Below are 23,881 nucleotides of genomic sequence, written 5' to 3'. Positions count from 1 at the left end.
TCAAATTCTGACAATTTTACTCATAGTTGTAATACAAAATAAGCGACCAATAAGAATACCCAATTTCAGGATGAACCTGCAGCGGAATCAATCATAAAACACATAAAAAACATACCTGTCGAAATATATTATCAGTGTCAGTACAGTATCTCTGGGTCTGCTCTCCTCCCTGCAGGACAACCACAGACTTCCTGGGAACATCTGGATTCACTCTGAGCCGTTCACAAAGTCTACGGCGGTTCTCTACAAAGAGGGTCATTGATACAACCAGAGAGTCTTTCCCCATCCAATACACGGAACTAATAAAAAAAAAAAAAAAGAACACACAGGAAAATAAATTTAAATTTTCAGGATATAATGAGATGCTACTATGTGTTTCTATATCTTCTAACAATCTTCTGCAAATAGGGCTGGGTATCAGCACAGATGTCCCGATTTGATTCAATACCAATTTTATCTTGACTGAATTAGCATTCACGGATATATTTGAAGTGTTGGCTTTAATTTAAATTACTTCATTGCTACTCAAGAACTGATTATTTCTTTATAGATAATAATTTCTTGCCTTCGATTAAATCTTGCAAGTACGATGCTATTGTTATTTCCCATCATGTCCCTTCGATCTTGGATCTAAAATTTTAATGTCCCACACACTCATCTTACACATGGCATCTTAACCCACTTCTATAAGCAGATGAGAACTGTACAGAATATATATCCAAATAAATCAGTTTCTTTCTAGAGACAAATACATCCTTAGAGGTCTCCACAGGAATACTCTGTGAAACTCTAAAGGCCTTCTTAAGAGGACAAATTATTTCATCTTTCCCACATAAATAAATTAGAATAATAAGGTATCAGAGCTAACTAGCGAAATTACTAGAATAGATGAACATACCAGGTGTCCAAGTGAGGCTCTTCATAGGAAAAGGCAGGCTCTGCATTCAGAGCTCAACCCCTTAACAACCGGACAACTCATTTGTAAATCAAGAAATCATTACTATGAACACAGAGAAAAAGCTAATAAGCTCTTAGCTCAACAAATCCACAAGCAAGAAGTTTGCAATGCAATCCCAGCAATCACCAACACAAACTGAGATAAAATCATTGACCATAAAAATATAATGTACACATTAAGAGACTACTATAAATCCTTATATTCTACCGAGTTTAAAAAAGACAACACACAATCTAATGCATTTCTAGATACATTACAGATACCACAAATGGATACTTTTAGTGCAGAGGAACTCTGGTGCTGTCAGAATTAGTAGATACTATAAAGTCACTTCAAAGAGGGAAAGCAGCAGGTCCTGATGGCTACCCTGTAGAATTTTGTAAGAAATTCTCCACTCAGCTAGCTCCCCTCTTATTAGCAACATTTACAGAAGCTAGAGACAATCAAGTTCTACCTCAAACTTTTTGCCAAGCATTAATCACCGTCTTTCCTAAACAAAATAATGACTTATTACAATGTGCATCATACAGACCAATTTCACATCTGAATAATGATGTTAAGATAGTCTCCAGTCCTAGCTAGAAGGATGGAGAAAGTGCTGCCTTCGGTAATATCACAAGATCAAACTGGATTTATTAAAGGCCGACACTTAGCTTCCAATCTTCGACGCCTGTTTAATGTAATATATTCACCAGCAAAATCAAACACCCCAGAGATATTATTATTGTTGGATGTAGAAAAAACATTTGACATGATTGAATGGAACTACCTTTTCACCACATTAGAGAAATTTAGGTTTGGTCCGAACATTTGTGCATGGATCAAACTACTGTATACCAATTCAGAAGCTTCAGTTTGTATTAACAACATTTGTTCAGACTACTTTAAACTAGAACGTGGTACCAGACAGGGATGCCCCTTGTCACCACTGCTATTTGCATTCACCATTGAACTACTGGCAATTCACTGTCAAAATGCTTATCAGATAAAGGGTATTATCAGAGAAGGACTTGAACAGAAAATTTCTCTATATGCAGATGATATGGTACTGTATATATCAGACCCACAAAATAATGTGCCTGCAGTCTTAACAGCACTTACAGAATTTCAAAGGATCTCTGATCTTAGAATTAATTTGAATAAAAGTGTGATCTTTCCAGTGAACTCTCAAGCATACAATATTAGATTGGAAAACTTCCCTTTTATCATTGCAGATCAGTTTAAATACCAAGGGGTAAATATCACAAGTAAACATGAAGCTATTTTTCAACAAAATTTCACCATCTGTAAGGAACAAATTAAGCAAGACTTGCATAGATGGTCAACCCTTCATTTCACTTTAGCAGGAAGAATTAACATTGTTAAGATGAATATCCTTGCTAAGCTTCTTTTTATTTCAAAACACTAGCAAAATACCCGCGCTTCGCAGCAGAGAAGTAATGTGAAAAAGAAAAGGAAACATTTTAATAATAACGTAACATCATTCTCATGAGTGTTGCTGTCATACATATACACACATACATATATATACACACACACACACACACACACACACACACACACACATATATATGTGTATATATATGTGTTGTGAACGCTGGCCCCGGCACAGAGAGACGGACATCATATTTTTCACCCAACACACCGTTTATTATGTACAAATATATACAATATAAAAAGTCACATGCACTCACACAACCCCAGTGCTGCTGGCACTGATTCTCCCAAGTCCAGGGCCCACAGTCCTTGTGCCTTCCTGGCCGCCTCCAGTCCTTCCACAAGCTCAGTCCTTCTGCCTCCCGACTTCCACCAATGACTGGAGGGAGGCGGCCCCTTATATAACGCCCCCGGATGAGCCCCAGGTGTTTCCGGCATCTGCTCTCTAGCCACGCCCCAGCGTGGCGGAAGTGTCGGCTGCCTTCCTGGCAGCTCTCCGGGCGCCACACAAACTCTTCCCCGGCACTTCCTGGTGTGGCGGAAGTGCCGGGCTCCCGGGATAATTAGGCACAGGGACACCGCCTGGCGGTGGCCACGGGTCCCTACAGGGCTGGGCTTCCATGCCCTGTACCCGAGGCCCCCTGCCTAACCAGGACGGACGCCCCCACTCTGTCTGGAGGAGGCACTCGCCCTCCTCTGGCCCTCCAAGGCGTCCCGGCCGGGCTCCAGCCCCAGCCGAGGACTGTACGGGATACACCGGCATCGGGGCGCCGTCTGGCGGTGGCCACGGGTCCCTACAGGACTGGGCTTTTCAGTGCCCCACCGCAGGTTCATTCCTTACAGCTTCCTTACAAAAGTTGGGCAGGTTTTATATCGAAATTCTACGCGTAATGGTCATAACTGGAAGCTGTTTTTCTCCATTTACTGTAATGGAGATGAACTTGAACGCCGTGGGGGCGGAGTTTCGTGTGACATCATCATGCCTCCTACGTAATCACGCAGTACATAGAAAACCAGGAAGACCTCCAAAAAGCGCTGAAGAAAACATGCATTATATAATTGAGAAGGCAGCGAAACAATAAGAAGCGAGCGAGTCACATATACAACCATGTTCATGAGTTCTGCTACTTCGGAAACAAAGCACGATGTAAACCTACACTTTAAATTAAGTTCATAGACAGGCTGCTGCTGGCGTTTGTAATTTAGTGCCTGCCCATATAAGGCCGTCTGTCAGAGGCAATCCAATAGCAAACTCCCACTAAATATTCACGGGTGAAGGACTGTGTTTATGGAGAGGAAGATGAGATGGTCAGGGTGGTGTTTGACACAAACTCAGCGAAACTGCGAGAGAAAGTTTTAAGTGCCAGGACTAAAGTAACATTAAATACAGCCACGGACATAGCACGAGATGGCACCAGCACAGCTGGGAACCTTCGATGCATGTACACCGAAGCGCTCACGTGAACTGACGAGTGCACAGATAAAAGACAACAGTTCCAAAGAGCTGAACAAAACCAATTACACAATTGAAAAGGCAGCAAAAATATGAAGCGCCTGATAAGCATATTCATAAATCCAGCTACTGCGGAAACAAAGCACACGGTGGAAAAGTCAATGTCCCGCCAAAGGAAGACAGTGTAAAAAAAAGCCCGTGCATGCAGTGTGTCAGGTCTCAGATAAAGAAGAAGACGAGCTGTTTATTGATGCAGTAAGAAACGAATCGATGAAAGAAACCTGTCATCTTTACAACGATTGACAAACACGGAATGTAACTTGAACACAACACATCCTACAAATACGAGCCTGATTGAAAGAAATAATGATAATCAAATCCTTGATGACAGCAACACTCAGTAACACTCACAAAACAAATACTGTATATTGACAGTCATGTTACGTTATTTTTAAAATGTTCCCTTTTCTAGCTTTTTAACACACTACTTCTCACTGCGATACGCTGGTATATATATATGTATATATATATCCCGATCTACATACTCGAATAATGGATACTTTATTCGCCATCAATGATTGTTTTGGTAAAGCCATACTCAGTGTATTCATTAGATGAACGGTAAAAAAGTAAGAGCGAGGGGAGGATGCAGGCTGTAGTGCAAGTTCTATTTAGTCCATATTTGTCAAACTCAAGGGCCACGGGCCACATCCGGCCAGGCGTGTAATTATATCCGGCCCGCAAGATAATTTTATATACTGTATTATTGTTATTAATGGCCCAGGTATATGAAGCGCTGGTAACACAATAAACTACAGATCCCATAATGCAGCGCTTCAGCTGCCTTGCCAACACTTACGCGTTAATCAAGTCTAGCTTATGATGCTGCAAGTTATTGCGAAGCTAGCTCACACGATGCTGGAGAGAAAAGTTCATTCTGAAAATAGAGCCTTTAAAAGCGATGGGAGGCTGAGTATATGTTTACTGAACCCGTGTGTCTCATTTGTGGAGCTAATGTGGCTGTAATTACAGAATTTAATCTAAGACGGCACTATGAGACAAAACATCAGGGTAACCTGAATGCAATGCAGAAGATACAGAAAGCAGAATAATTAAATAAGAATCTGACACTTCAGCGGACGTTTTCCCGTGCACAATCACAAAGTGATTTCAAGTGAAGCTGCTTTTATGGGAGACACAAATGCACCAGTGCACCTTGCCCCACGTTCCCTGTTGCCAAGTAATGTTAAACCAAGTCATCACTAAGGTGTTCCCAAATACGCACTTTGCTGATAAACTAAGCGCACTGAGTTTGCACGGCGCTTTGGTGACTTTGAAGAACAAAAAAAGTCCGTCTACATGCGGCTCGAACCTTGTGCATGTTTGGTAGCACATATCTGTGTGAGAAGCTCTTCTCAGTGATAAAGACTAACAAAACAGCACACAGGAGTCGCCTCACTGATGAGCACCTGCAATCCATCCTGAGAATCTCCACAACACAGAACCTCACACCAAACATAAACGAATTTGTTGCCAAAAAAAGATGCCAGGCGTCCAGCTCCAAAATGACATATGAGCAAAGACAACTGAATGATTTGATTTGTTATTGCTGAAAGGAACACATTTTATTTATATTTCCAGGTTTTGTTATGCAGCATGTTCATATTTGAATTTGTATAATTTTGACAGGATATATTTTTATGGAGAGCAAAATCTTTTGGGATATTTAAAATCTAAGTTTATTTTTTATATAAAATTACATAAGAGTAAAGAAATTTGAATGTTTGTTCTTTTAATGTTTACTTTATTTCTAACTTGTATAATTTAGACAGGATATATTTTTATGGAGAGCAAAATATTATAAGTTGTTTAAGGTTTGAGTTGATTTATTCAGGAATAATATTCCTGTCTGTTTTTACCATTCCTACCAAAGATATTTCTGTCGACTAAATAAAAATTCCTTCTATTTAAAATTTAAATAGAACTTGAACAAATACGATAGTTCATAATATCCACGCAGACTTGCACGTAAGAGCGGGAGTTATCCATTTTAACAAGCAGCGTATTGCACTGATACGAAATAGCTGTGTGTGTGTATATGTAGATATGTATGTATATGTATATATATATGTTTATATATATGTGTGTGTGTGTGTGTATGTATATATGTATAGATATAGATAGATATAGATAGATATAGATAGATATAGATAGATATATGACAACAACACTTATCACTCACAAAAGTGACAAAACAATTACATTGACAATCATGTTACGTTATTTTCAAAATGTTTCCTTTTCTTTTTCATTGCTTCTTTAACACACTACTTCTCCGCTGCGAAGCGCGGGTATTTTGATAGTGTGTATATATATATATGTATATACACACACACACACACATATACTGTACATATATACAGCTCAAAAGAATTAAAAGGAACACTTTTTAATCAGAGTATAGCATAAAGTCAATGAAACTTATGGGATATTAATCTGGTCAGTTAAGTAGCAGAGGGGGTTGTTAATCAGTTTCAGCTGCTGTGGTGTTAATGAAATTAACAACAGATGCACTAGAGGGGCAACAATGAGATGACCCCCAAAACAGGAATGGTTTAACAGGTGGAGGCCACTGACATTTTTCCTGACTGTTTCTTCACTAGTTTTGCATTTGGCTACAGTCAGTGTCACTACTGGTAGCATGAGGCGATACCTGGACCCTACAGAGGTTGCACAGGTAGTCCAACTTCTCCAGGATGGCACATCAATACGTGTCATTGCCAGAAGGTTTGCTGTGTCTCCCTGCACAGTCTCAAGGGCATTGAGGAGATTCTAGGAGACAAGCAGTTACTCTAGGAGAGCTGGAGAGGGCCATAGAAGGTCCATAACCCATCAGCAGGACCAGTATCTGCTGCTTTGGGCAAGGAGGAACAGGATGAGCACTGCCAGAGCCCTACAAAATTACCTCCAGCAGGCCACTGGTGTGAATGTCTCTGACCAAACAACCAGAAAGACTTCCTGAGGGTGACCCAAGGGCCCCATGGCCTCTAATGGGCCCTGAGCTCACTGCCCAGCAGCATGCAGCTCGATTGGCATTCGCCATAGAATACCAGAATTGGCAGATGCACCACTGGTGCCCTGTGCATTTTACAGATGAGAGCTGGTTCACCCTGAGCACGTGACAGAAGTGAAAGGGTCTGGAGAAGCCATGGAGAACATTATGCTGCCTGTAACATCATTCAGCATGAGCAGTTTGGTGGTGGGTTAATGATTGTCTGGGGAGGCATATCCATGGAGGGTCACACAGACCGCTACAGGCTTGACAAAGGCACCTTGGCTGCCATTAGGTATCAGGATGAAATCTTGGACCCATTGTCAGACCCTATGCTGGTACAGTGGCTCCTGGTGCACGACAATTCCTGGCCTCATGTGGTGAGAGTATGCAGGCAGTTCCTGGAGGATGAAGGAATTGATACCATTGACTGGCCACCACACTTTCCTGACCTAAATTCAATAGAACACCTCTGGGACATTATGTTTTGGTCCATCCAATGCCACCAGGTTGCACCTCAGACTGTCCAGGAGCTCAGTGATGCCCTGGTCCAGATCTGGGAGGAGATCCCCCACAACACCATCTGTCATCTCATTAGAAGCATGCACCGATGTTGTCAGGCATGTATACAAGAACACAGGGGCCATACAAAGTGCTGCCACAATTTTGAGTTGCTGCAATTAAATTTTGGCAAAATGGACTAGCCTGCCACATAATTTTTTCACTCTGATTTTTGGGGCATCTTTGAATTCAGGGCTCTGTAGGTTGATCATTTTCATCAAATGATGTGGCATCCTTTCGTTCCTAACACATTACCCAGTCTATATCAGTATAGATATCCAGGAGAATTTCTTTTTCCCATTGAGATCTGGTGTGTTTTCAAAGTGTTCCTTTAATTTTTTTGAGCAGTTCATATACAGTATATGTGTGTGTGTGTGTATATATATATATATATATATATATATATATATATATATATATATATATATATATATATATATATATATATATATATATATATACACACACATACATACACACACATACATACAGTGTGGAGAAACTCTAGAGACAGCATGTGTATTAACTTGTGGATTTTTCTGTGAGTATTTGGTGGCAGCGTCACAAAGTTGGTTCCGCAAGACTGCGTTAACTGCGGAGCTCAGCTTTGAGCAAAATGAGGTGAATGGGAGGGGAGATGAGGACGTGACTCCCCCACCCGTCTTAACTATCAATCCCCCCACAAAGACAGTCTCTTGGAATTTGCATAAGCACAGCTCTTGACCAGCAATTTTAACTTAGTTACAAAGTGATCAAAACTCTCATTTATATCCTGCATCCTCTCATTAAACTTGTATCCCGCCTTAGCCGTGGGCATGACAAACACCAGCGGCAGCTTGTCTATGAACTTAATTTAAACTTTAGGTTTACACCGTGCTTTGTTTCCGAAGTAGCTGCACTCATGAATATGGGTTGTATATGTCACTTGCTCGCTTCTTATTGTTTCGCTGCCTTCTCAATTATATAATGCATGTTTTCTTTAGCGCTTTTTGGAGCTCTTCCTTGTTTTCTACGTACTGCGTTGACAGTCAGTTCACGTAATTACGTGGGAGGCGTGATGATGAAACTCCGCCCCCCACGGCCATCGAGCTCAACTCCATTACAGTATATGGAGAAAAATAGCTTCCAGTTATGACCATTATGCATAGAATTTCGAAATTAAACATGTCCAACTTTTGTAAGTAAGCTGTAGGATATGAGCCTGCCAAATTTCAGCCTTCCACCTACACGGGAAGTTGGAGAATTAGTGATGAGTGAGTCAGTCAGTCAGTCAGTCAGTCAGGGCTTTGCCTTTTATTAGTATAGATTCCAATATACATCAATAAATCATTTTTTAAGCAATCAGATTCAACCATAACCTCATTTATTTGGAACTCGAAACATCCACATATCCAAAGAGCGACCTTAAAAAGACCTAAGGCAGAAGGTGGCATGGCTCTACCTAACTTTCAATTGTATTACTGGTAGGGCTGCAACAATTAGTCGACGTAATTGACAACGTCAACTACAAAAAATTGTCAACGTGGATTTTTTATTCTCGACGCGTCATAAACAGAACCTTGAACAAAGGCTCCAGCCACAAAGAACTACATTGTTTTTTGTAACTGCAATGCACTATATGAGCGTCTGGGGGCAGTATTGTTTGTTATTGTTTGTCAAGACTGCACACAGTCCTACCAACGAAGAAGAACCTCTGAGAAGAAGAATGTACAGGAAAATAAACATGATTGCAATGGCGAGTCGGAGAGAGGAGAGGGATGGAGAAGGAAAAAAATTGAGACAGAAACTTTCTAAGGTGTTGGGAGCACTTCACCGAAAAAGGAAAAAAAAGTTGAATGAAGATTATGCAAAGCAGAGCTTTCTTTTCACGGAAGCACCACCACGATGCATTAGCATCAGAAACGCAAGCATCCTGGAGCTGTGATCCTGCGGTCTTCTTGAGAATTTATGCTGGTGCTGTTAGTTAGTTAGGGTCAGATCAGGAGGGGAGGAAGAGCGTGAACAAGACTAAGAAAATAAAAGTGAAAAAAGCTAACTTTTACAAGTAATAAATTTACACCCAATCTGTTAATTTTCCAATAATATTGCATAAGTATGATGATGTTTTCCGATTGGTACTATTTAGGTCATATATTCCCCCTGGCGCTACGTGCCGATACCAAAAGGCGTAAGCTTATTCAGTGCTAGCAGGAGCAGGCAGGTGGCCAGTTGTTTGTGCTAGAACAAACTTGACCTGGTGGCTATCAAAGCACATGTACTGTGCAAGGTATGTACAGGGTTCACTGAGAAAAGAGCGTTCATGGCTCACCTTGCAGAGGAACATTTTTTCCTCTGCATGTCCTGGAGTCTTGTGCAGACTGGGCAAAATCGGGGGGGAAAAAAAAAAAACGCGGTCACTGATTACAACCACAAGAAGGTACGCGGATGAATGTGAATAATGTTGCATCCATGCCACAATGTTTTCCGAAATGTACTAAGGTCATAAAATGAATAATTCCAAATATCATATATACCTATGTCTCTGTTCTTTTGTCAGTGCGGCTTTGACATTACGGGCCATAAGGCACATACTAATTCAGCATAAGCAGGAACAATCAATAAAATTGAATAAAAAAAATCAAGTGACAATGAGATACGAATAAAGCAGATTCACCAGCGCTTGTGTGTCAGCTTTTATCCATCCAGATCAGAGAATTTCCAGTACGATTGAATCAAAACAACACTCACATCTACAGTTATTCCAAGTTTCAGATAAAAAGTAACAGCGTCAGATCCCTGGGGGGGCGGTAGTATGTAATTGTAATCGTGATTGAGAGAATAAAAGTGAAAAAAAACTGGCAACTTTTACAAGTACTATACATTTACAGTGGGTGTTACAGACGCAAATCAAATATATGTGTTTAGTGTATAATATCAACAATAAGAGCAACTCATTACTCAAAATGGTAAATATACAAGGCAGTTAGGATCGAATCCGGAGAACTCCTGATTATAAGTCAGCAATTCCTACCGCTACACCACGGAAGCTAATGTATCATCCTTGAACCTTTGTGAAAGTGTTTACTTGATTTTTGCACTTCAGGCTTTACACATTATATAGCTTGTTTATATTTTGTCATTTATTACTAAAATATGAAAAACGTTTCAGTTTTAACAATGTATTTTTTTGGTTAAGTTAAATGCTCTACGTGCACTTTAGTTTGTATTGTTTAATGTATTTCTTTTTTTATTGTGATGGTCTCACAAATATAAAAACATCTGATTATTTTCAAATTAATATGTTTCACTGGTTGTTATTTTAATTTGATGATTATTAATTTTAATCGTGTTAATGTAGAGACATCAGGTTGACATTCACAGGTTCACAGATGTGAGCAGATGAGGTAAGACATGCACTGGCGCCCAGAACAAGATGTGCAACCACAGGTCACAGGTATCAAAATAGTCAGGCATGACTAATCGAAAAATAAATTGAATGATTAGTCAACTACCAAAATAATCATTAGTTGCACACCTAATTACTAGGCAGCAAACATACAAGCTATAAACACCAGGACACAAACAGATGGAACATACACAGGCATGGTCCGCAATAGTAATAAAATCCGACAGTACTTCTTTATATTCCCTGCTTTGTGCCCCAATAAATGCAAGTTATCACGAATATACTAATAACCCAATTGTGTTTCACTCACTCAGAATATGGAACCAATGTAGAATCTTTTATCTGTGGCACCTCTGCATGAGAACCACCTTTTTCAACCCTCACAAACATATGCAGTTTTTAATATCTGGAAAACATTTGGGATTAAATTTCTTAGTGATCTTTATATAAACAGCATCTTTGCATCCTAAGAACAATTACATCCCAAATTTTACTTTCCAGAAACACTTTTTTTCACTATCTTCAAATTAGAAACTTTGTTGAACAGAACCTGTCCGATTTTCCTCATCTCGCACCTAGATAGATACTTTATTAACACTAGAATTACCAGAGCCTACGAAAAAACTAATTCCGTCCCACCTTAAATCGCTTCTTAAATCCCTTCACACCTCTCCACCAGCGTCCTTTGTCTTCTAAATGTGCTGATAAAGAGAAGCTAGAAGCATCCGGCTATTCCATCCCCCCACCAATTTAGAATGTGCACGAACTTTTCCAAGCTCATGCCTTTATTGAGTATCTGGGAGTGAAGTGGAGTTTTAGGGTGGAAATAATAGATCGTTATTTAGAACACATGCATTTCATGCGAGTTCCGTTTCTACAGAAATCTGTGTAAACACATTTTTAAAACAGAAACGTTTTTCATATTCTAGTAGTAAATGACAAAATGTAGGCATAAACTATATAATGTATGAAGCCTGAAGTCCAAATATCAAAGAAACATTTTCACAAAAGATACAAATATAACACAATTGCGCTTTTATTCAAAAACATAGCTGCAGAAAAAAAAAAGCCGCCTCAATATGTGACATTGACACCTGCTTATTATGACCGCCTCCGTGGCGCAATACAATCAGTTACTGACTGGGAAGCAAAAGGTTGCAAGTTCGATCCTGCACCACTCCGTTTTGAGAAGTAAACTGCTCTTATTCTTACTATTTTAGAATAAAAGCATACATTTGATTTCAGCCGGTGTAATTTATGATCCTTGTAAAGGTTAGCTTTGTTCAATCAAGTGACGGTGCATGATCCATGCCACCAGGTGTGAATCTACTCCCATCTCTGTCAGCTTGTCCCTAAGGAAAAGAGGTTGGATGGTGTTGAAGGCGCTAGAGAAGTCCAAAAACATAATTCTTACAGCACTACTGCCTCTGTCCAAATGGGAGAGGGATCAGTGTAGCATATAGATGATGGCATCCTCTGCTCCCACCTTCTCCTGGTATGCGAACTGCAGAGGGTCGAGGGCGTGGCGGATCTGTGGCCTCAGGTGGTGAAGCAGTAGCCGCTCCATGGTCTTCATCACATGTGACGTCAGAGCAAGTGGCCGAAAGTCATTCAGCTCACTAGGACGTGATACCTTTGGGACTGGGGTGATACAAGATGTTTTCCAAATCCTCTGGACTCTCCCCTGTTCCAAGCTCAGGTTTAAGATGCGCTGTAGAGAATTACCCAGTTCCAGCACACAGGCCTTCAGCAGTCATGGCGATACTCCATCTGGACCTGCTGCTTTGCTGGCACGAAGTCTCCTCAGCTCTCTGCTCACCTGCGCTGCTGTAAATGTGGGTAGGGATGTCTCTCCTATGCTGGTATCAGCAGAAGGATGGTTGGAGGATGCAGTACTCCGAGGTGAGAGTAGGTTAGGGTGGTCAAACCTGTTAAAGAAGTTGTTCATTTGGTTTGCTCTCTCCACGTCTCTCTCGATGGTGGCACCCCGATTCGAGCTGCAGCCAGTGATGATCTTCATGCCATCCTACACTTCCTTCATGCTGCTATTCTGTAAATTCTGCTCCAACTTTCCCCTGTACTGCTCCTTTTTTGCCCTGAGCTGGACTCGGAGTTCCTTCTGCATGCGCTTGAGCTCAAGCTAATCACGGTCTTTAAAAGCCCTTTTCTTCTTGTTCAAAAGGCCCTTGATGTCACTTGTAATCCATGGCTTGTTGTTAGCATAGCAGCATACTCTTCTTACTGGAACTACAATGTCCACACAGAAGTTGATGTAATCAGTTGTGCAGTCAACAACCTCCTTAATGTTCTCACTATGTGATCCCTGCAGGATATCCCAGTCCGTAGTTCCAAAGCAGTCTCTCAGAGCTTGCTCTGCCTCAGGGGACCACTTCCTGAATGAGCGCGTAGTTGTAGGTAGCTCCCTCATTCTTGGTTTGTAGTGAGGCTGAAGCAGAACCAGGTTATTATCTGCTTTCCCAAGCGCAGGCAGAGGGGTGGCGCTGTATGGGTCTTTAACGTTTAACCTTCCTCTATGCTGGAAAAAATATTGCTCAGTTTCTAGGACTCGGACAACATTTCTGCAATATATAAAATTATTTTACAGTCCCTCCCTTTCAAAGATCCAAGAGGACAGTGGGAAAAAAATCTCTCACTCAACATATCAGAAAAGGAGGAGTGGAAGGCAGCAATGCAGAGAATTCACTCAAGCTCCATATGCACAAAGCATACAATTAATTAACTTAAAATTATATATCGAGCACATCTGTCTCGCTTAAAAATGTCCAAAATGTTTCCAGGGCAAGATCAACCTGCGAACTCTGCAATCAAGTCCCAGCCTCACTTGGTCACATGTTTTGAGCCTGCACCAAATGAACAGCATTCTGGACAAAAACTGCCACTCAGACAACCTTGGTGTTACAATCCCTCCTAAAAAAAAAAAAAAAATCTAATTCTTAGTTAGAGCAGACCTTTTTCAAAACCTGGCAGGAGCTAATCAATAATATTTTAGAATAAGGTCTTAGATTATTGAGGAAGTAGATTCTCTTCCCAATTCTTTTTCTTCTCCATTTATCTTTATCCACCTATTAAACTCATCAATTTCAGTATTTTTACAAGCTTTAAGTTTTACTCCGTTGGCCATGCACTCTTACACAGGGGTGGGGGTTGATTTGTTTTCAATCCTATTTTTTGTAAAAATGTATCTATTTGTATGGAATGATTACAATAAAATCAGTAACATTTAAATGAAGGGAGGAAATGTCTGTACATCTTATAGAGCAAATATTTTGTATTACCTGACAAAAGTCGACATCCAGGGGTAGAGGGCGACAATCAGCTGTTAATGGCAACAAAACTTACCATTACGTTACAGGCATTCCCTCTCGGCTTGGAGGAATGTTAGACTCATTGACTCGGCATCTAATCCTTGTGTGAGAGTGAGTTACGAAATGTAAAGCAATGTAAACAAAGGAAAGATGGCATCGACATCTCACGAGGGAGCTAAGAGAGTGCAGAAAACAAAATACTCAGCAGACGATGTTTTGCACATTATTGCGTCGGACTCGGATTTTTCAGAATCTGATTTTGTTGAGATTGATCAAGAGATCGAGCAAGAGAGTGAGGAACTGGCAACAGCTGATCAGACATCAGCTGATGCCGCCCCAGCTGATCGGCTGTCAGCTGAGCGCATTTGCGTATCTGATGCACCTACAGCAAGGTTCTTGTGGGAGGAATATCCAGACACTGATCCGTGGGAGCCAAACTAGCTACCAGACTTCACAAGACAGCATGGCTTGCTGTTGGACACTACAGATTACCAGCCACTGGACTATTTCAGGTTGTTCTTTCCTGAGGCTGCCTTTCAGCTACTGTCAGACAAGACAAAAAGGTATGCAGAGCTATTTTTTGAATCGTGGGCTGCGTTTGCACCGCATTCTCGTTTTTCAAAGTGGAAAACCCACAACAAAAGATGAGATGAAGGGCTTTGTGGCATTACAAATAAGAGATGGGACTAGACTGGCAATATAACTTCAGGGAGCTTTGGTCCAAACGTGCTTTCTCCCCTGGTGACTTTGGACAGGTTATGCCGCATGATAGGTACGTGCTCCTGCAAATTGATTGTGAGCAACTGGGCTTCATAAATTCTGACATTAGCGATGAGGAGTTCTTGGGGTTTCCACAAAACTAGAAGAGTGCTTAAAGTCTCTCTTCAGTTGTTAATGACAGTGATAATGGTTCTTAATACCGCTGTTGACTTTACATGATTGAAATATTATTCTGCTATAGTTTATTAAATATATTAGTACACCATTTGGATCAGAATATTTTTTTTCTTGTTTTCCTTCTCCTAAGCTAGGTTTGTCTTATGTTCATGTGCATCTTATGGAGCAAAAAATATGGTACTTAACCATGCATAGAGAATTAATATATATTAATATAATGTCACAAATTTCACTTTATTTAAATAGTGTCTACATAGTGGAGGGAAGAAAAACACTTTCACAGCACTGCACTCATTCAAAATCCACCATAATTTAACTAACATACATACTGCCACATCAGAGTCCATAAATATTAAGGGTGGGAGAGATGGGTTGATCGCTCCTTGTTTTTAAAACAATGCTATGACATCTTGCGATGGTGCAGATCCACTCTTTGCTCCTTCTTCCATACTGGGAGCCTCTTGAACCCGATACCATAATGGAAAGAGCTTGGCAGATGAGGACAAAATACACCAAGCAAGGGGATGGTGAAAAGTGCAAACGCTTTTATTAAAATAAATCCACAAAACAAGTGCCCCAAATGCAGTGTTCCAAACTTTCAATAAATAAATAATCCATAAAAGAGTGTTCATGTGGAGTTTAAATATCAATTAATAGAGAAATCTGTTTAAAAAAACAGTTAAAACAACAAAGTGCAGGGAATTTGTTTAAAATCTGCAAGCACTGGTGCCTTCTTTTAAAACTGATGCCTCTCTGGCTTATCCTATTCGGACCTCGCAGCCCGGAGAGACACTGACCAGCAGGTGCAGACACCCATCTGTCTGGCTCATGTCCCCTGCCACCAATCCCATGCTGTCCATGAGCAACCACCGAGCCACCATGCTCCACCTGAACCACTGCTAATCCAGGCTCCCCCTGGCGTGGGCGCTCTGCACTTCCACCACTGCCAATGGCTCCACCAAGCAAAAGTAACTCTGCTGAGCATAATGGTCATTCCTGCTTCCAAAACACTCAACAGGAGCAACGCACAGCCTCCTCCTGAACGATGGTCACTCGCTTCTTTCTGTGTGCTCTATTTTACACTGTGTCCACAGCTTTTTTCCTCTTGCCTGCTTCTCCTTCAGTTTTTAACCTCCACTCTCTTCTCTTTTCTTGTCTCTTTTACCTTCTTGTTGATCTTGCACTACCCTGTATAGTCTGGGAAGTAGTTGCAGGTATGACTGCTTGATTGTCACCCCAGTCTGATAAGGCAAATTAGACTACCTGCACATGCCGGCAAGACTACACACAGAAGGCTGACCACCTGGCACCAACCTGGATATGGGGTGTCTTCCCAGCAGATCGCTCATACCTGCTCCACTCCCCAGCACGAGAACATTCATTATTTATTTATTAAAATGGCCACTCTCTTTGAGCCGCGGACCTGCTATACCACACATCTACAATAGATCGATGCTTTATTAATCCTAAAGGGAAATTCACATACTCCAGCAGTAGCATACTGATAAAAAAAAATATTAAAGAGTGACTAGCAGACCACGTGCGCTTCGCTGCAGTCACTGTACTTTGAATAATTAATTATGTATCTACATGCGACCTATAGAGCTTCTTTATATACAGTGATCCCTCGCTATATCGCGCTTCAACTTTCGCGGCTTCACTCCATCGCGGAATTTAAATGTAAGCACATCTAAATATATATCACAGATTTTTCGCTGATTCGCGGATTTATGCGGACAATGGGTCTTTTAATTTATGCTACATGCTTCCTCAGTTGGTTTGCCCAGTTGATTTCATACAAGGGACGCTATTGGCAGATGGCTGAGAAGCTAACTAATCAGAGCACATATTACATATTAAATAAAACTCCTCAATGATATACGATGTGCTTCCCACGCGGTGCTTGATTGTTTGCTTTTATCTGTCTCTCTCACTCTCTGCCTGACAGAGGGGGTGTGAGCAGAGGGGCTATTTGCCTAGAGGATACGGACGCTCCTCTAAAAAAATGCCGCTTTATCGCGGTGCTTCGGCATACTTAAAAGCACGTATTGATTTTTTGATTGTTTGTTTTTCTCTCGCGCTCTCTCTCTGACATTCTCTGCTCCTGACACGCATTCTTTGAACAGGAGGATGTGTTTGCATTCTTTTAATTGTGAGAAAGAACTGTCATCTCTGTCTTGTCATGGAGCACAGTTTAAACTTTTGACTAAAGGGTGTTATTTCATGTCTAGAGGACTCTAATAATGTTAACAGTGTGGGAGAGTTTATAAGGGCTTAAAATACATAAAACTAACCATACAAACATATGGTTTCTACTTCGCGGATTTTCATCTATTGCGGGGGGTTCTAGAACGCAACCCCCGCGATCGAGGAGGGATTACTGTACAACATTTTTGGTTTGTCCTAAACGCTAAGAAACACTAAAGGAAAAAAATACTATTCAGTAAGTACTGCGTCTATTAAACAGTAAATCAGTAAAGGACAGAGGACTAACCACTAAGGAAAAAGAACGTCAAGACCGCGTCAGCTGCAGAGCTCAGCTCGGAGCGAAATGAAGTGAATGAAATGACGTGAAATAGGAGGGGAGATGATCACATGACTCCCCTACCCGCCTTAACTCTCCATCCCTCCACAAACACAGTCTCTCGGATCCCAACTCTCCTTTATATGTAAAGATAAAAAATTTAAGTAAAACAGACAAAAACTTTGTATAATGTTAACGTTTAACCCCCCAGGGTGGAATTTTTATAAAACATCTATATCATCTTGCAATAATACAAGTAAAAAATATTCAAATGGTGCTTCTTAAATAATAAATGTTATTCTGTAACCTACTCATGTGTTATTAATCTCCATGTAGACACCCTTCAACTAAACTGTTAGCCAAATGTATTCCCCTATTGGCCATTTAAAATAATCTTGAATTAGTCAATATTAAAGATACAGTGGGATTATTGTCTTTATAGAATTCTACAAGCTCCACATACTTCAGTTACTCACTTGTAGCAGCCATGTCAATCAGTGTTGAAAATGTGTCCTGACAGTCCTCAGACAAAAAATAAGCATTTTAAAATGAGGATCTAGAACTGATGCTTGTAGGATGTAGCACTGAATGAATGGAACAAAAAAGACCCCGTCATTGTGACTGACAGTGCCGCTATTATGGAGCTACTTAAAGTCAGCTGCTTTGCGCACACACTAACTTTTGTGTCAAAGGCTGCTCTGAAAATTCCAACAATTTCCTGTTTGCTTTGCTGGGTAAGGCACATTGTAGGGTCTCTAATCTTTACAGATAAAAACTGCTATAGACTCTTGTTATAATTTTGGGCATGAGGCAAGTTAAATTTAAGCTTGGCCCTACCTACTGTCTCCAGCTTTTGTCCAGTTGCTCTTTACCAACTATGTGTAGTAAATCCAAACATCAGATTCAAGTGTTTAAGATGTTGATTTCAGTTAGAGGAAACACCATTTTATGCAAAGTAGTAAAGTACTTTTTTCATAGAAAGCCTTAACAGGCACATTAGCGTCATCTACTGAATTGGACACCAAAAATGAAGATAAGCAGAAGTCTACATTTAGTAATTAAGCAGGAAAGAGATTCACAAGATCGATTCTGAGACTTTTAAGAATCAATATTGAATCGTTTAATCAAAAAATAAATCAGAAAATTAATACTTTTACACAGGCCTAAAAAAAACAAAAATATTTTAATACATTGCATTCTCCAATACCCAATTTCTTGCTGCTTGTTATAAGAAGTTTTTTTTTCTTAACAGCAGGTTAAAATAATTGGAAAAGCAGGATTTTTATGACTGAGAGAAGGATCAAGTTGGCTTCCACTCATGTAATGATCATGGTGTGCCCCATTTTGGTGTCTTGCCCACTAGTAATAATACATTGTTGAAGTGAAAATAAAAATTACACATGAACATGGCAGAAAATAATGAAGCAACTGTAAGTGTGATCCCGTGGGCTGACAATAGCAAAGAAAGGGACAATAAAAAGACTAAAATAGTGTGTGGGCCAAAATATTTAACATTATAGGAAAAAAATTGCACAAAACAATATTTATGCTTATTTAGCACATACTTTGAAACTACTCTTGCATACAATATGTGCTAACAAATAACAATAAACCCTCACTGACAGTCATTTAGGAATAAGGACAATTCCAAAAATAGGGATGGGAAATGTTCGGAGATTGAGATGTATAATGCGATACAAGGGTGTTAACTGGGAGACTGGTAGCTTAGTAGAAAATGTAGCTTTTGTAAAAACTGAAAAAATACATACATAAAAGACACAAATTTCTAACCTGTATTTTTTATTTTTTGGTTATTAATCTGGTGGGGCTTTGTTACATTTCTAGTACAGTTGTACACTTTAACTAGAAAATCAAGATTTAAAAATATGAACATATGTATCAAATGTTATAGTATCGACAAGTAAAGTGATTTGATATTTGCATCACCTTTCCTATCTCGAATCTCTAGGAGTTTGAGCGCTTAATGTTTCTGGTTTACAGTGTGATTTGTCTTGACAGAGCTACAATAACCTCCTAATTACCATAACAAAGATGACCTAGAAAAAGGTATGACCAGTGTAAGACATTAACTGAGGGAACGTTGTATATTGTATATTCAAACTAGCACCGGTGAGGTGGGGCAATAAACAGTAACTGACACTGGCAAGTCTATAAGTGAATAACCCATGCTGTAGTGAAAAGCTAAAAGAAACAGCAATTCCTTAGCGGGTAAAAACAGTCAAGGCATATAAAAAAAAAAAAATAGTTGGATAAAGCACCATATACAACATATAACGTTAGGTGTTCACACCAGTAGAAGTAAGGGCACAAACATTCATAAGTAAGAGAGTATTCATTTTATTAACAGGTAGGCAGATAATTTCAAAGCAGTTAAGTGAGGGGCTCCATGGTATGCAGACAGGCGACTAGTATTAAGTCACTTATCAGACACAAGCAGCTGTAGAAACAGACAAAAAATAAGGAAATAAGTAGCAGTAAATATTCTGTAAATGAGTTTTCTAAGTAAGAAGGAAAAGTGTGTAAAACGTTAACTGGATTGAACAGTTCTTAACAATTAGGAGGGCGACAGCATAAGGGTTCATTAATGAGGAGAAATACAACCAATGCGGGTGGAGATCTTTTAAGTAAGTAATAAAAGAGGAACTAAATTAGGAGAACAGACAGGTAAAAGTTAATCTCATAGAAAGATAAACAGCAGCCCATCAAGGGGGAGAATATAACAGTAGCTTAAGGGGACAGAAGGAGTAAAATAATCTTCTAGTTTTAAAATCATTTACATTTAATGAAAAGAAAGGTTTAGCAGTCTGACTAGGGTCAAGCGACCACCATCCTGTATAATACAATTCTCGGTGTTTTGGAAGAGTAAAGATGCAAAGACCAAAACTGTTAAGTTTAACACCAGAATTACCAGAGCCTACCAAAAAACTCGTAGATCCGTCCCACCTTAAATCGCTTCATATCTCTCTGTCAGCATCTTTTATCCTGTAAATGTGTCGATAAGCAGCAAACAGCATCATATCATCATATCCCCCACCCCACACAGTTATCTCAGCTCAAGTCTGTTTACCTGCGTGTCAGTTGCTTAGAGTTGTATAGAGTGAGAAGTCAAGCAAAATGACACCTTTTATAAATACTATATCGCTATTTGGAACACTTGCATTTCAGAGGTGCGAAGTGATTTAAGGTGGGACAGATCTACAAGTTTTTTCATAGGCTCTGGTAATTCTAGTGTTAACTTTGGTAGGGCAAATTTTGAGCAGATTAAGCAAAGTCAAAAGGACCCTGGACTGGGATTAGTTTTTAAGTATGGAGAGAGTCAAGGAACAGTGGAGCTGGTTTAAAAATATTTTACATATAATGCAGAACAGATAAATCCCGACATTTGGAATTAAAAGGAAAATTAAAAATACACTCTGCAGTGGATTAATAAAGGGAAAAAGAGCAGTATAAAGCGTACAAGAGCATAAGAGCAACCACTAAGAAGGATATCAGGAAAGCTAACAGGCAGCTACAGAGGAATATAGTTATGATAAAAGATGAACCAAAAAGATTCTTTCAGTATTTTAGTAGTAAAAGAACAGTCAAGTAGGAGGTGAAGTGCATCAGGAATAGTAAAATGGAGTTTTTAAAGACAGTGAAACAGTAGATTCTCTAAACTTGCATGTCTATGAGAAAATGAATAAACCTCCCAGTGGTAACAAGGACTACTAATGAGATACTGGGCGATTTGAAAACTGCAGGGAGAAAAGTAGTGCTTAGATTAACACTAGAATTACCAACACCTACGAAAAATCTCGAAAACCCGGCCCACCTAAAATCTCTTCGCACCTCTCCATAAGCGTCTTTTGTCTTGTAAATATGTCGATCAAGACAAGTAGCAAAGAGCCTACTATACTATCCCACCCACTGATGCAGAAGGTGCAAAAAAGCTTGTCCAAACTCAAGCCTTGATTATCTTGGAGTGAAGTGCTAGAGTTTTAGAGGGTAAAAAATACATCGTCGTTTGGAACACATGCAATTCATGTATGTTCCATCCGGTCCTCAACACGGAAGATCATGCCAGCCGTATCACCCTTGCCCATAGCGCAGTAACCGATGCTCCTTCACAATACAGGTAACGTGCCTCATTCGGAACTCCATGAGCAATCGCTCATTCAACACAAAGTCATACCAGTAGCACCCAAGGATGCTCCAAAGAAAGAATATACCAGACAAGTCCAGTCTTCATCTCCGGTCAATGGATAGCGTTCACATCTGGCAACTACATAGCAAAACAGGAAGCACCAGGTGCCTCATCTATAACGGTGTGCGTAGAACTCGCACTATAACATGACATAAGCGCAAAAGCAGGAATGTGCGTACACACAGAAAAATCCAGATGCAGGAATCTGTGCGTACGCAAACTTCCACATTCTTCCGCTACATAAATTTTGATCAGAGTGAAAAATAACGCACGTGCATGCGCCTACTATCCCGCCCCAACTCCTCCCAGAATTACGCCTTTTTGAATATGTAAATCAATATAAATAGCCCTTAAGCTCAGCATTCTGTGAAAAGACAATGGCAAAACCACGAGGAAAAACAGAACAATTTCAGCGAATACCAAGTGGAGGCAAGGAAAAACATGCTATTTGTTGGTTTAAACAGTGGTATAAACAAGAAAAAGAAGCTGATCGAGTGACATAGTGTGTCGGAGAAACTCGAAAGCTCAAATTCACAAAGTCGCACAGTGCCCAAAATAAAAAAGAAATCGCATATCAAAGTTGCCGTGAAAAGGCGAGTCATAGCCCACCGTCTGAGTGTCACATGAAAGCTTATTAGGGTACAGAGAAAAAAAAAAAGGAACACATTGGGGGGAAAAAGCACGAAATGTCAACTATAATCTCGAAATTTCCACTTTAATCACGTAGTTTATTTTTTCATTAAAGTAGAACATCATAAACTTCATCTTAAAATCGTTTAATTTACTAGTTTCTCAAATCCCATTGTAGCTAAAGTAGTACGTTAAATGCTTTGTTTTGTATATGATCTTCTGTGTGCTCTGTGTGTGTGAATCACTACGTACTTCTGAAACCGGCTTTCTCTTCCTCTGACAGGACACAGAATCCATTACATTTGTGATATTACAGCTTTCTGAATAACTAAAATACTGAGATGTATACGTGATATCATTTTCACGATGATAAGAGTTAAAGCATGTTATTAAACATAAGAACACGTGGTTCAGTGATTGTGCGCGACCTGCGATGAAATAATTTATTGCAGCAGTACTGTCTCTTTCAAATGTACTAACCTCCAATTCCTATCCTTCCTTTTCTTTCTCCAAATACCCAATCGCCACACAATCAGCTCTGTAATAGATGTTAAGCCATTTGTAAGCTTATAACGCCGATTCTTCAAAACTTTTAAGGAAAATTGAAATATCTTCGTAGTACATGTTTAATTATTCTATCCTTCATGCCAGTCCCAGTGAAACATACAGTGCGAGGCAGAAGCAATCCGTGAACGGAGCGCCAGATCCTTGCTAGCGTAGCGAAACCGTGTCCTTTCATTATTAACAATATAGATTATTTAAATAAAGTTAAAAGTTTTATCTGTATAATAAACATATTTTTGCTGCATTTCATCTTAAAAATAATATCATCATCATATGTAAATACGCACTTTATAAAGTGGCTCAGGTTGTGCAATATTATAACTGTACTGCAAGTTTACAGTGAAGTAATTGTACTTAAAAAGTACAAACAGTTCAACAAGTTGATGGAGTGATTGATTGAGTTTAGAGCTCTTGGGATGAAACTCTTTCTAAACCGCAAGGTCCGTACAGGAAAGGTTTTGAAGCGTTTGCCGTGTGAGAAGCAGTTCAAATAGGAAGCATGGCTGAGGCAGCATGAGCTTGATGATGTATACCGATAATTATCTTTCGGATAAGGAGCTACGGGTGGTGCAATGAGAGTAATATGGAAAAAGATGATCAACTTTGGCAACACCTAACGGGAGCAGCTGAAAGAAGGTGCATTGAGAGTAACAATGCTAAAGTAGCTATTGTATTTAGAATAGTTTGACCATTCTGTGGACCATTATATTGTTACAGGTTAATTACAATAAGATGCATTAAACTAATAAACAATATGCGGTTAATTTCAGTGTATTTATAAAGCTGCGTCAGGGATGTGGATCTAAAAAAGAAAGATAAACCACACAGGAACAGCATTGCTTTGACGCTAGGTGCCACCACTCTGCAAAATCGAGCGGAGAACTTGTGTA

At 39.8% G+C, this 23,881-nt stretch overlaps 1 protein-coding gene across 1 annotated transcript in view; it reads right to left on the bottom strand.

The window, feature by feature from the left end:
* The window catches only part of pepd (peptidase D), a 308,318-nt gene that overhangs the window by 267,620 nt on the left and 16,817 nt on the right, over positions 1-23,881 (bottom strand). The window contains exon 2 of the mRNA XM_039763568.1: positions 116-299. Coding sequence (XP_039619502.1) covers positions 116-299 — 184 coding nt within the window. The remainder of the gene's footprint in view (positions 1-115; positions 300-23,881) is intronic.

The sequence above is a fragment of the Polypterus senegalus genome, chromosome 9, assembly GCF_016835505.1.
Source record: "Polypterus senegalus isolate Bchr_013 chromosome 9, ASM1683550v1, whole genome shotgun sequence".
In the NCBI taxonomy this organism is placed as follows: domain Eukaryota; kingdom Metazoa; phylum Chordata; class Cladistia; order Polypteriformes; family Polypteridae; genus Polypterus; species Polypterus senegalus.
Note: the sequence above shows the minus strand (reverse complement) of the source record. Positions and strands in the feature narration are given on the sequence as shown.